Consider the following 15,355-nt stretch of genomic DNA (forward strand, 5'->3'; position numbering starts at 1 on the left):
TCTTATATTAATCGCTTGTATATCAACGGAAAGGTTCGATCGTTCGAACCGACACACGACAACATTATCGACCTTGTTCACCATCCCATGTGATAAGAGTCACGCTGTCACGTGTACATTTTATTTATTCCTATTCTTTCGTCGCTCCGATTCGCCGAAACAAACATCCGATCCCGAGAAAGAGGGGATTCCGTGACGAAAACTCGGAACGCTCCCGAAAACCGAGAATCAGATCTCTGCGAACCGTGCTATCGATCAGCTGCAAATACAAGTAAACATATGTTCGTTGCTGTAATCACTTTCCTCTCGGAGCGAGCCTTTACGAGGCTGTACAAGCCACCAGTCGATCAACAATAATTTGAATTAGAGCGACGCCGTCGCGCCTACTGATATCGATAACAGAAACTATAGATAATTACCAGTTCATATCTACAAAATATCTACGATTTTAACCGAATTGAATAAGAAATATAAAAATATTTGATTAAAATACAGTAATTAATTATGAATGTAATAAGTTCATACTTCCACAAAATATTGGCAAATCTTCTGGGCTTTATGACCACGACCTTTAGTCGTACGCACTAGTAACGGACCCGCGTAATCGACGCCGGTATGATTAAAGGCGCGTGAAGTCGGGTTCACGCGGAAATCCGGCAGGTCGCCCATAAGCTGTTCGGGCACGCGTGCATTCTCCCGTGTGCACACAATACATTAGTAGAGGACGGTACGCACAGTGGCGCGAGCGCGAATTAGCCAATACTGTTGTCGCAGGAGCGTGAGTGTGAGTTGCGGACCGGCGTGTAGGGCCGCAACATGAATCTGTTTAATAAGGAGGTGGACCAATGGATGTGATTTTAAAATTAGCGGATGTTTAGCGTCATCTGACAGGCTTGCGTGCTTTAATCGGCCTCGAACGCGTAACAAGCTGTCTCTGTCTATGTAAGGAGAAAGCGAAGCAAATGGACTAGTTTTTGAGACGCAACGTAGTTGTTTTAGGCGAGCTATGTCGTCAGCAAATAGATTGAGTTGAATCCGTCGAATCCAAAAATTATGAGCGGCGACCAGCTCATCGGACCGGAGAGCATGCGGGTGCGAGTGAGAGGCATCGCATTGTGTTTTCGTCTGGGTACGAGCGTTGCGAACGAAACGAAGGATATACGCGGTGACGCGCAGTAATTTCGGCCACGAGGAAAATCGGGATTCAAGCTCCCAATGGTTTACCGAGCATGTCGCGCAAGTTTTTGAATCGCGTAATTCACTATGCGTTGCCGGGATGTCGGATATGACTGGCCATTGATTGAACGAATGTGATAACCATGGTGGGCCGTGCCACCAAAGTTGGTGATTAATAAGAGAGGCAGGGTCGGTACCGCGAGATGCGCAATCTGCGGGGTTGTCGTGCGTAGGCACGTGATTCCATTTTCCATTGGGAAGAAGCTGTTGCATTTTTGAGACTCTATTCGCGACAAACGTCTTCCACCGCGAGGGACTTTGACGTATCCAAGCGAGGACGACCATGGAAACGCTCCAACACCAATAATCGATATCGGGAAGGTGAAGAGCAGAACGAGCGAAATCTATGAGTTGTGCTAGTAGGAGCGCAGCGCAAAGCTCCAAACGCGGGACGTTAATGGTTTTGAGCGGCGCGACTTTAGACTTAGCGAGGATCAGAGTATTGGTAATGCAACCGTCGCCCGAAATGACACGGAGGTAAAGCGCTGCCGCATACGCTCGCGTGGAGGCGTCTGCGAATCCGTGTAATTCAATTCTGTTGTTCGGATGATACTGCGTCCAGCGCGGAATAGTTAACTGCTCAAGGAGAGGCAACGTCAATTGAAATGTTTCCCATTCGCGCAACATCTCGGCGGGAAGCTCGTCATCCCAATCAGACTTCGTCAACCAGAGATGCTGCAGGAAAATTTTCGCGGTTACGATAACGGGAGCTACCCACCCGAGTGGGTCGAAGAGTTGCGCGATGACTGATAATATTCCGCGCTTAGTTTTCGCGACTGTTATTAAATTCGAAACTTGAAAGGTGAAGATATCGTGTTCCGGTTTCCAGGTAACTCCGAGAATTTTAATGGAATCGTGATCGTGCAAATCTTTGTTGGTTGCGAGTCCATGGTCGGAAGGATCGAGATCTTCAAGGAGCGTAGGGCAATTGCTCGCCCACTTACGCAAACGAAAACAGCCTTGAGATAGCAACGAAATTAACTGATCTCGTGTTTGTTTGGCAGTTTCAAGGTCGTCGGCGCCGAAAGTACAGTCGTCGACGTACGTTTACTGTAATAGAACCGGTACCGCGAGCGGAAACTGTGAGCCTTCGTCCTCGGCTAATTGCCGTAAGACTCGCAAGGCCAAGAATGGGGCAGCGGCGGTGCCGTAAGTGACGGTAAGAAGTCGGTATTCGTCGACCTGAGCCGTCGGAGACGATCGCCATAAGAGGCATTGATACTTCGTATCGAGAGGGTGTACTAAAATCTGCCTATACATTTTGGCAATGTCCGCTGATAGTGCAAATCGAGGTTGTCGCCATTGGAGGACGACCGCTACTAGATCGGTTTGCAATTTTGCTCCTACATGAAGAGCGCTATTTAATGATTTGCCGGTGGCGGTGTTGCACGACGCGTTAAACACAACACGAAGTCGGGTTGTATTGCTATGTTCACGGATCACGGCACGGTGTGGAATGTAGTACGCGGGAGCTTGGGCGGGAAATTCGGTAGGATTTATCTTAGTCATATGACCTAGGTTTGCGTACTCGGTAAGGAATGCGGTGTATTCCGTTGCTAACGATGGGTCGGTTCGAAAACGACGTTCGAGCCGTTCGAGACTCTTCAACGCGGCGAATCGAGAGTCTCCAAGGTCGCGAGGCGGGCCATTTCTAAAGGGAAGACGCACGACGTAGCGTCCTTCCATGGTGCGGTAGTGAGTCGTCACAAAATGCTCCTCACATTGGGTGTCTTCCGGACTCGGATGAACGCGGGCTGGGATATCTTCGAGTTCCCAGAACTGTTTTAAGGTATGCTCAAGATTAGGTGAAATGTTAGTATGATATGCGGGTACGGAATTGCGGGGGCAGGTTTCGACGGTAGGACCCGAGAGAATCCAGCCGAACGCGGTATTCTGCGCGAACGGTTCGTGTGGTGTTCCCTTGTGTGAACCGTCGCGATAAATATTTCCATACATATCGGCTCCAATTATTATATCGATTGGCGTAGGACTCAGGAAATCAGGATCGGCTAATTCGAGGGCGTCGAGGTGCGTCCACTTAGTGTGAGACGCAACGGGAGGTGGCACGTATTCCGCGAGCGAACACAATATTAAAGCCGTCGTCGAATACGCGGGATTGTTACTTTTTACGGGACTAATTTTGATATTTGCTGCGTAGCGTGCGGAAGTTTTTGTTTGACCAACGCCAGTAACGCTTAAATTTTGCTTTACTCGAGGAAGACGGAGTAATTCGCAAGATTCTCCGTAATGAGTGTCACAGCCGATCCTGGATCGATAAGCGCGCGAGCGGGAATGAAGCGACCGTGCGCGGAATGTACACGGACGCGCGCTGTAGCGAGCAGAACGGCGGAAATAGCTGGCATTGAACGTGTTAGGGTAAGAGCGACAACGTTTTTGTCTTGGTCTTTTTTCGTCTCTTCTTTTGAATGTGACGATTCAGCATACGGTAACTTTGCGTGGTTTCCAAGGTGAAGGAGAGTGTGATGCTTTTGCTTACATTCTCGACAACGATGCTTGTTGGTGCAATCCTTTAACGCATGGTTTGCCGCGAAACAATTATAACAACGGCGGTTCGATTTAATAAATTCGAAACGGCGCTCCGGCGTATAAGCGGCAAATTGTGTACATTGAAATAAACGATGATGGCCCTTACAGACCGGGCATTCGAACTTCACGGCCGTTGTATGTGATGCTACGGATTTGGCCGATTTAATTTTTGACGAGGTAGTCTCGGCTGACTCGATGTTTTTCGTCGGGGCGATAACTTCGAACGCGCGAATGCGAGACTCTAAAAATTTGTCGAGTTGAGAATAGGACGGTAAATTTTGCGATTCGCTCATTTTTAATTCCCACGCTTTTCTCGAAGCTTTGTCGAGTTTTTGCGAAACGAGGAACACGAGAACATCGTCCCACGTATCGACGGGACGTTTTAGATTTTTCAGCGCTTGTACGGTGGTATTGGTGGTGTCACGCAGAGTCTGCAACTCTTTCGCGGTTTCATGCGTTGCCGACGGTAACGAGAATAAAATTTAAAGATGGGAGTTGACGATTCGACGTTGATTTTTAAAGCGCGACGATAAGATTTGCCACGCGACTTCGAAATTCGCATCGGTGACTGCTAAGTGACTCAGCGAAGTGCTGGCCGTTCCGGTAACGATTGAACATAAGTAATGCAGGCGTTCTACATTTGTTAAAATCGGATCGTCAATTACCATTGCTTTAAATCTATCGCGGAACGTTTCCCATCGCTCGAAAGAGCCGTCAAATTTCGGTAATTCGTTTCGCGGTAAACGCGAGACCGGGCGCGGACCATGATGATAATCGGTACTTGCGTTCGAAGCGTCCATGATGTTGATGTGCGGGGCGGCAATGGGAGGTATGGCAAATTCGGCCAGGTAGTCAAGGGCAGCATCCATCTGGACCTCGGCTTGTTGATACAGCTCCTCGGTGAAGTATCGATGCGTGGTCTTCGTAGCGGCCTCGGCGAGGACTAACAGCTTGGCGTTGTTGACGCGAATCTCCCGGAACTGTTCCTTGACGCGTTCCATCCGGTTTGCAGCCACGGTGGACGTCATCTTGGCGTGGCCGAGTTTTATGAAATTAGATACGGCATTTGCAACCGATCTAACAAGGTCGAGCTGTTGCTCCAAAAGCTTTGCGGTGGTAGCCATTATTGGAATGGCGGCTGCTGCGTTAAACAACGTAGGTCGTGATCAAAGTCAGCCAAAATGTAATTGGATGATGTACTTCACGACTTGTCGTCTTCTCTCGTTAGCGATCCGGCTCGAAGGACCAAAAAATGTTGTCGATATCAGTAGGCGCGACGGCGTCGCTCTAATTCAAATTATTGTTGATCGACTGGTGGCTTGTACAGCCTCGTGAAGGCTCGCTCCGAGAGGAAAGTGATTACAGCAACGAACATATGTTTACTTGTATTTGCAGCTGATCGATAGCACGGTTCGCAGAGATCTGATTCTCGGTTTTCGGGAGCGTTCCGAGTTTTCGTCACGGAATCCTCTCTTTCTCGGGATCGGATGTTTGTTTCGGCGAATCGGAGCGACGAAAGAATAGGAGTAAATAAAATGTACACGTGACAGCGTGACTCTTATCACATGGGATGGTGAACAAGGTCGATAATGTTGTCGTGTGTCGGTTCGAACGATCAAACCTTTCCGTTGATATACGAGCGATTAATATAAGAGTCTATTGATTATACAAATTTATGACATGCGTCAACAGTTTCTGTATTCGAAAGTCCGGAGGAGATTAAAAAAAGAAACATTTTTCAATATTTCTATGTATGTAGATGTGGTTGACTATGCATTGCCATATCTGTAAGATTTATGATTAAAATATATACTTCACTGTAAATGTTTTCATAGGCTACGTTTTGATATTTACTGCCAGTATTATAAATCTGTAGTACATAATATAAAATATAGATTTTCAACTAGCAGAATGAATATCAAAAAGCAGCCTTAGCCTTAGCTGTTAATTTTAAATATACATGCTTTTATTTTAGATGGAAGCATACTTCTTGGAGATGCTGCATATCCATGCCTTCTCCAATTAATTACTCCATATCGGGATAATGGACATTTGACACAGGCCCAAAGAAATTTTAATCGTATACACAGTCAATGCAGAATTTCAGTTGAGCATGGATTTGGAATACTGAAACAACGTTTCAGACAGTTATATTTCCTCAAGTTGAGGAATATGCAATTTATCGTCAAATTCATCTTCGCTTGCTGCGTTCTTCACAATTTGGCTGACTTGGATGATTTTAAACACATGGAAGAACCTGAAGTCGACAACCATGCTGATATAAATGCGCAGGTATTGTTACATAATGTCCCAGCAGCAGATAGAAATGAAGATCCGGATGATGATCGACATGGTCGCGATCTCAGAGACGAATTATGTAGACAACTGTTTCAACGATGATTTGAATAAGAGTATCCAAATAAATTTGTTTAAATATTATGTTCTAATATTAATATTTAAATATTATGTTTATTATTTTTTTAAATATCAATATCGTGTCGTTGTCAACGTCGACATATCACATACTGCATTGTATCAATCTGTGTCGTTCAATTAAAAATATGTATGATATGTATTTAATGTACAAAACTATCAAAGTGCTTTCAAATATTTATGTTTTTTTAGTTATAAAAATTAGGAAACAATGTACAATTATAGTTTCAAGATTATAACGATTATAACCATAACGATTACACAAATATATTTCATTTATTAATAATTATGAATATTACGATTATATATCTTCTATTCAGCTCATTTTAATTAAAAATTATTAAAGTTTGATATTAAATTTTATAAAATAAATTCTTATGTAATATGTAAGACAACAAATAAAACAATTTTGTTAAAAATTTATCCATACATCAGTCTTTTATTGTCATATACGCCTATTTTTCATACAAATAGAGAAATATAACTGCATAATGCAAATATATATTTTATTATGATTTTTTATCGATAATTAACAAAAAAATGTAAATTGAACAAGAAATGACAGTTTTGATTTTCAATCACGTTTTGTACGCTTGACTGCAAGTAAATAATGCTGCTTTATTATGTAAAAAAAAACTCGATAAGTAAATGCAGCTTTTCCCAATTAAAAAAACTCAATAAATAAATGCAGCTTTTTTCAACTAAAAGAACTCAATAAGTAAATGTAGCTTTCCTCTCTTGCAGAGCTTGATACAGCTTTGTCACGCTGTTTATCAAAATAACAGAAAATAAATAAATAAAAAACTAAAATAAACTTTAATAAAATAAAAGTTATTTCAACTTGAAATAAAAATTTTAAATAAAATTAACAAAATTATATAAATTTTAAATACATATAACTTCATTTACGTGAAATGTTCATAAAGTTTGTAACTTTGGTTATAAAGTAAAAAATGAAGTGATTGAAAATGTGTACATTTATTAGCTTTTTTTTACCTTTGAATCCTGTAGAGTTACACATTTTTCCCAATGATGAAAGATCTAATTATTAGATCTAATTAAGATATAATTATTGTAAAAACCAACACACTTGTCTTTTAACAAAATTAAAATTAAACTTAATAAACTGTTCATAAATTTTATAAATTTGTAATAATATCTTATTAACATTTTTTAAAAGACAATGTGTCTATTTTTATAATTACTATATCTGACAGATCTTGTCAGGAAAAATGTGTAACTTCGCAGAATTTATATGTAGAAAAGATTAATAAATGTGTTTTACTACATTTTCTCCTTTAAGTAGGCAAAGGAACAAACTTTATGAATGTCTTATGTATACATATAATTTAGTAAACCTTCAGTCTTATTATATCTTTATAATCTTCTTCGTCTGATAATTCTTGTGTTGAGTATTTTTTACTTTCTATTCTCTCTAGTATCTTAAGTTGCCTTTGTAAGATACTATTTCGTTCTTTTTGCAATTGTAATTGTTCTATTTGTAATTCATTACATTTTTTAAGCTCCGTCAGGTATTTTGTACGTGTTTCTTGTTTGGCATCACTTTCTCTTTGTAGCACAGCACAGATGGATTCCTTAAGTGATTGTAGAGTATGCGCCAATTTGCCATCTCGTACTTTTGCTTTTGTATTTATTAAAGATGAGCAACTGCTATCCGTCATGGACGATTTGCTGCTACCTATTACTGATTGAGATTGACTGTTAACTGCAGATGGTGTCGAAGGTGGCGAGTCTAGTGCAATAGAAGATTGTTCTTCATTTACATTCCTATAATAGAAAACATTTTAAATTATATCTAAAAATATATCTAGAAATGAATTAAAAAACATTTTAAGGAGATGATTACTCACTGAGACAAATGTTGACTGACCACTTTTTGCAAAATGTCTTCTTGAGAAACCATTCCATTGCGGCCAGCTACAAAAGATGGCACTCCACTGTGACTTTTTCCAAATAAGTTTATCATTTCACTGTAAAGATACATATGTATTCTATTACTTACTTATTAAATACTAAATATAATACTAACTACTTAATAAAAACAGAATATTGTAAGAATGACAAAATAAAAATATGAAACAAATCGACTGAACTATTAATTATAATGTTTAATTCAAAAATATCATATATATAATTATATACAGAAAACACAAGATAGAACTTACTCTTTAAATGGAAGAGGTTTAGTGCCTTTTCCAGAACTATTTTTTCCCATGGTCTGTTTGATATGTTTATCCCATTTCTTCTTCAACAATTTAAATTTATTTTTCATGTGATTTTTAGTAGCATTCACATAACCTCTTTCTTGGAAGGATTCTGCTATCGCTTGAAACATAGCCTCTTTACTTTGATATTTTCTTTTCTGGAATTTTTTTTCATGCTGTTCATACTCTGTGAAAAACAACATTATGGTTTTATAGTCCCAAATAAAATAGCCATCATTATTGACACCAGAAGTATTCTCTTTTTCATTATCTGAGTCTATAATTGAAGAGTCCAATGAAGACACAATTGTAGGCGTGTGCTGCATAAAGCTTGTTACAGGAATCGTAACAGAAGAACTCTCATGGATTTTAATCTGAGGCTGAATTTCAGAAGGACCTGCTTTATTTAGTAAAGCATTCACAATTGAAGAGTCTAGTGAAGACAAAGTTGTAGGTGTGTACTGCATAGAGCTTGTTACAGGAACTGTAACAGAAGGACTCTCGTGGATTATAGTCTGAGGTTGAATTGTAGAAAAACTTATTTTATTCAGTACAGAATCCAAAGGCGCAGTTGTGGTTAGGAACTGTGTCGAGTTTGTTGTAGCAGTTACAACAGAAGTACACGCAAAAGTCTGGGGAGGCTTAATTAATTTTAATGATACCAGTTTAGGTTTCACAGCTGAAAAATAAAACTATTAATATAGTACAATATTTATGCAATTTAAATTATCTTAGAATAAAATCATTTAATCTATCTCTTAGAATTTATTTTATTAGTTAATTAAGTAAAAATATAAAAAGTATTATGAGTATTTAAGTAATCAGCATCATATATAAAATTCTTACCTGAATACTTAAAAGAAGTTTCCATTGTGAAATATCAAGACAGTGACGGCGTAGCCGAATAATAAAAGCGAGGTTATTGGACTACCCGACTCTTGAGCAGTGGATACTGTTTACAGTACAAGCTTCACACGCATGCGCGATAAAATAGCCCCAAATGCACCACCTTCGAAGGTGAGGCAAATAGAGCGTGCTCCTAATTGCTCCTTAGAGTATGCTCTAACGTGACGCGAACATCTAGTCGCCATCTTGTTTCCGGTGACACGAACGTATTGGAGCGCATTGGAGTGAGAAGGAGCATGTTAGGGCATGCGACGCGAACAAACCTTCGAAGTCATGCCGGCGGGGGCTATGCCCCTGGTAGGTTCAACCTTGCCGGATGAGTTTGGAAGGAGAGGACAGACTAAGAATGCACCAAACGTCTTAAGCCAAGGTGTAAGGCAACGTGCCGATGGCTGCTTGGCCACGAAGACGTGAAACAGCGCGGTCGCAAACGTTCCCTCTGGGGTACCTGCCGACCCCCCAGAGTAGCTAGGCTTGGTGATATCATGGAGGCTCTGAATCACTTGATACTTGTTCCTACCATACTCGTGGGATGAAAAATGGAGAAAAATGAAAAAACTAAAAATACACTCAAACCAAAGTTAACGATGAAACACAAACCCGGAGATAAAGAACAGGACCCGTTCAAGAGAAGGGAGTCTATTCCCAGATCACCACCACCATCGGCGAAAATAATAACTGGAGGAATAAATAGGCCTTGCTTTAGCGCTTTGCTTGAACAAGGTGAGGAGGCATACGACTCTCCGGCTGAAAAAAAAAACGACAAAACGCCCCAGTTCAAAAAATACCAGAGAAACTGATGATAATGATGTATTTATTTTTCCTGAACCTGTTCAAAAAAGCAGTGCGAATAGTGTGGAAAGAGAGAAACTGGAACAAAAAGGCTCACCGAAAGTTGAAAAGGACGACAAGGAAGTTACGCTAGAAGAAGTGAGATCTGAAAGAGTAGCTCTAGAAGAGTTTCTCTTTAATGAAAACAATAAAATCAATAAGAATACAATTAAGTTCATATTGTCTAAGTGGGTGCTACTAGAAGGGAAATTACAAGAGAGTATCGTTGAGAGAGAAAAATTAAAGTGTACTTACCTGGCATCGAAAAATTCTATCAGTTCGATGTCCTATGTTCAAGTGGCGTTCACTCCATGGTCCGGAACAGCAGCATCTGAAACAGAAAAAAAAGAAATTATCCAACGTACTACACTAAAAAGCGGATTCAAGACTAATTCTTCGGTAATGATTGTTAAGCCTTTAAATGAAAAGGACAATTTAACGTGTGAGGATGTCAAAGAAAAACTTACAAAGAAAATGAATCCGTTAATTAAAGAAATAAGGATTAAAAGAATGAGAAAGGTGGGAGACAGAGGCATTCTAGTGGAAACGGAAGGTGGAAACGAATTAAAAAAGATCCAGCAGATAATAGAAGACAATGAATGCGGGCTGAAAACAGAGCTGCCTAAGAAAACTGGACCCAGTATGATAGTATATGACGTAGAAAAGTCGGTCACAAAGGAGCAGTTTATGGAACAATTTTGGTCTAAGAATGTTGAAAAACTTGGAATCGCCAAGCAGGAAAATGAAAGCAGGGTTAAATACAGATACAACACATTTGTTAAAACCAGAAATACTAATAACTGGGTAATAGAGGTGACAGGAGAGATAAGAAGAAAACTCTTGGAGCAAGAACGACTATATATTGACTGGAGATCATACAAGGTTAATGATTACTTAGCCTTGACTAGGTGCTTCCGTTGTCTAGGCTTAGGCCACAGTGTTAAACACTGCAAGGAAAAGACCCCCACTTGTGGACACTGTGGGGGTTGGGGGCAGGCCATATAAGCACCAATTGCTCAGAGAGAGAGAGAAATTTGCAGTCTGCGCTAATTGTACAAGAGCTAAAAGGAAAGACACACATCATACTGTAAGTGACAAGAGATGCCCGGAGTATCTAAGAGTAACTGAAATCGTAAAGAATAAAATAGATTATACATAATGATAAAATTCTTTCAAATAAATGTTGGCCGTTCGCAGACGGCATCATACGAATTAAGATTAAAAGTAGAGGAACAAGGCATTGATGTGTGTCTGATACAAGAACCATACGTATTCCAAGGACAAGTCAAAGGCTGCGCTTCACTTGGTGCAAGAGTTGTTCAAAGTAATAAGGTGACAGATACAAAAGCTGCTATAGTTGTATATAATCAGGAAATAACTGTCACAAAAATCGAACAGTTTACGGACGAACATATAGCTTGCGCACATATAGTACATAATGAAGTAAACTTATATTTGGTATCAGTTTATTGTCAATTTTCCATGGAGCTAAACTATTTTATTAATAAGTTGGAGACTATAATAGAAACGTTCAAAAGCCACGACATGATCATATCAATGGACTCCAATGCTCACTCCAAAACTTGGTACTGCAAAGAGAACGACGCGAAAGGCGAATTACTCGAGGATTTCCTAATAAATAAAAATGTATACATTTTGAATCAGCCTAGAAACGAACCAACGTTCTCTACTATAATAGGAGAGGCCAATATAGACTTGACTGTGGTGAATAGTGGAGTCCTATGCGATGCATATAAAAAGTATGTAAATATTTCCAATATCGTAAATATATGCCAATATTATATATATGTGTATATATATATATATATGATATATATGTATATATATATATATATACATACATACATATATATATATATATATATATATATTTTTATCATATATTTTATATATATATTTTTTTATCAAATATTCCGATTTATTATGTACGTAAAAATGCGCGTCAGAACTTTCGTATTCGCGCGGTATCAGTAGTATGTATGTACCACATGTATCTGTCTCTTTTCTCTTTTCTACATTGCATTCTTTTATATATGCACACGTATATAATAATTTTTTTTAAAATATTGTACATTACAAAAGTAAAAATAATTAAATTTATATTCTAAAAATATATAAAAATCTTTTATGAATATAATAATTACAAAGTTTTAGTAGATAATTTTTTGTAATAAATAATAATCCGCGCGTATTATACGTTGATATGATCTACTGTGCGACGCCTCACTCATGTCGCGCGGTGCTATGCACGTTCATACGCGTAAAAAGCAGCGTATACTTGAGTTTGTGTGTTGTCCACACCATGGGACGAAAATATGACGCCAAACATTTGCCCCTTTCGAAACGTAGAGTTTCCTTCAAGAAGGGCTGGATGTACAGGTTAGTTTATTTATATACATTTTCTATATATGCATACATACACATATATATATATATATATATATATATATATACATATATATAATATATACATATACCTATTGATTTATTTAGCAATCTGTCTATCTATCGAACTATCTATCATCTATCGATCAACCTATCTATCTATCTATCTATCGATCTATCTGTCTCTTTTCTCTTTTCTACATTGCATTCTTTTATATATGCACACGTATATAATAATTTTTTTAAAATATTGTACATTACAAAAGTAAAAATAATTAAATTTATAATCTGAAAATATATAAAAATCTTTTATGAATATAATAATTACAAAGTTTTAGTAGATAATTTTTTGTAATAAATAAATGATTTATATAATTTATTCTTATCTAACTACTGCTCTGTTTGATAATAATAGTATTATTATGTATTCAATCTCTAAAATACTTTTATATAAATCATTTATTACAAAGAATTATTTACTTCATAATCAATTATAATTATTATAGATAGGCCTGTTTATACACATACACATATATATTGTGTGTAAGTGTGTGTATGTGTATAAACAGGCCTATCTATAATAATTATAATTGATTATAAAGTAAATAATTCTTTGTAATAAATGATTTATATAAAAGTATTTTAGAGATTGAATACATAATAATGCTATTATTATCAAAACAGAGCAGTAGTTAGATACAACTAAATCATATAAATAATTTATTTATTACAAAAAATTATCTACTAAATCTTTGTAATCATTATATTCATATAAAATTTTTTTAAATTTTTTAATTATAAATTTAATTATTTTTACTTTTGTAATGTACAATATTTTTAAAAAATTATTATATACGTGTGCATATATAAAAGAATGCAATGTAGAAAAGAGAGAAGAGACAGATAGATTGATAGATAGATAGATAGATAGGTTAATCGATAGATGATAGATAGTTCGATAGATAGACAGATTGCTATAATAAATAAATCAATAGATATGTGTATATATATTATATATATATACAGGGTGATTCAAAACAACCGTTTGTCCTTAAAATGTCGTATTCCTGACTCAATTCTAAGACGATTTTTCCTTTGCCAAAATTTTATCCGAAGCTTAGTTTTTGAAATATAAAAAGAAATAGTTAGCGAATTACAGCACGAGTACGGGCGGTAATCAGGAGCGGCGCAACACATTATCCGAAGCGGGCGATTACGTGGGCGCTCGAAGCGATCAGCTGTTTGTTACACGCGGCGTTTTGTGTGTGTGTGTGTGTGCGTGTGTGTGTACGCGTATACACACACACACACACACTCTCTCTCTCTCTCTCACTGATTCTTACCTTGTAGAGATGTTTGATGTCCTTTGACGAATAATTGTTGCCTGACTGGATACAATCCGATATTGACACACTGTGACACACTGCATAATGAAATCATTTTTTTGTAATAAATTCTATTGACACTTTGACTCACGCACTTGATTAAAAATTATTGTAATAAATAACTGATTACAAATTACAACACATAATCACAATCTGAGAGAATTTTCTCTTAGAATTTGCTCTGAAAATTGTGGTAATCGTAGGATAATATTGTATGGAAAAAATTTTATTAGAATTCCTCTAATTAATATTTATCACATTCAAAATAATAATATCTATCACAATAAAATATGAAACAAGTTTTATTAATTTTACTAAACCGTAAAGTAAAATTAATGAAATATATTTTATATTTTATTGTGATAAATATTATTATTTTGAATGTGATAATTATTAATCAGAGAAATTCTAATAAAATTCTTTCCATACCATATTCTCTTACAATTACTATAACTTTTAGGGTAAATTCTAAGAGAAAATTCTCTCAGTGTTTTGATTAATTATTAAAAATTACTTGTAAAAACGCGCGGCGCGCACAGCACACGTTACTCGATGCGGACGGCAATAGTTTACACGGCAAGGAGACGACAATCATAATCACAATCTAAGAGAATTTTCTCTTAGAATTTACCTAGAAAATTATGGTAATCGTAGGACATTATGATGTGGAAAGAATTTTATTAGAATTTCTCTACTATTTATCATATTAAAAATAATAATATGTATCACAAGAAAATATAAAATATGTTTGATTAATTTTACTATACAGTTTAGTAAAATTAATCACACATATTTCATATTTTATTGTGATAGATATTCTTTTTAATGTGATAAATATTAATCAGAGAAATTTTAATAAAATTCTTTTCATACCGTATTGTCTCACAATTACCATAACTTTTAGGGTAAATTTTAAGAGAAAATTCTCTCAGTGTACCGATTAATTATTAAAAATTACTTGTAAAAAGGCACACGTTACTCGATGCGGACGACAATTGTTTACACGGCAAGGACACGACAACAGACTGCGGCGACGGACGACACGATGCGTCGCGACGCTTCGCGACACGTCTAGACGATAACAATCACGCGGCGTTGCCGAACATGTGATTGACGCGAGACATGTATTAAAACGTATAATAATTATGTTATTAAAAAAGGCATATTATAACGTATTATAATTTTTTACGTTATAATACATTTTTTTTAATGACTTAACATTATCCGCCCGTTTTGCCCTTTCTTTTTAAGCGAGACGTGAGAAAAATAATTATGTTTTGCGAACAAGATGTTCCATGTATAAATGTATTGGTCGCTCTGAAAAGAGCGGATTGACTTTGGTCGCTCTGAAAAGAGCGGATTGACTTTGGTCGCTCTGAAAAGAGC

At 37.3% G+C, this 15,355-nt stretch overlaps 2 protein-coding genes across 2 annotated transcripts; both read right to left on the bottom strand.

The window, feature by feature from the left end:
* Positions 1-519: 519 nt before the first annotated feature.
* On the bottom strand, positions 520-4,076 carry LOC146719848 (uncharacterized). Its single transcript, XM_085489446.1, has 4 exons — positions 3,682-4,076; positions 2,305-3,502; positions 736-2,175; positions 520-672 (listed from the first exon to the last, which is right to left on the bottom strand). Exons 1-4 carry the CDS (start codon positions 4,074-4,076, stop codon positions 520-522), a joined length of 3,186 nt encoding a protein of 1,061 aa, XP_085345572.1.
* Positions 4,077-6,745: 2,669 nt separating this feature from the next.
* LOC146719849 (uncharacterized) lies at positions 6,746-10,105 on the bottom strand. The gene is made up of 4 exons (XM_085489447.1): positions 9,288-10,105; positions 8,403-9,120; positions 8,088-8,207; positions 6,746-8,004 (listed from the first exon to the last, which is right to left on the bottom strand). The coding sequence occupies exons 1-4, from the start codon at positions 9,310-9,312 to the stop codon at positions 7,566-7,568; spliced, it is 1,302 nt and encodes a 433-aa protein (XP_085345573.1). The 5' UTR covers positions 9,313-10,105; the 3' UTR covers positions 6,746-7,565.
* Positions 10,106-15,355: the final 5,250 nt, after the last annotated feature.

The sequence above is a fragment of the Nylanderia fulva genome, unplaced genomic scaffold (assembly GCF_048542155.1).
Source record: "Nylanderia fulva isolate GAGA-0341 unplaced genomic scaffold, ASM4854215v1 Scaffold836, whole genome shotgun sequence".
In the NCBI taxonomy this organism is placed as follows: domain Eukaryota; kingdom Metazoa; phylum Arthropoda; class Insecta; order Hymenoptera; family Formicidae; genus Nylanderia; species Nylanderia fulva.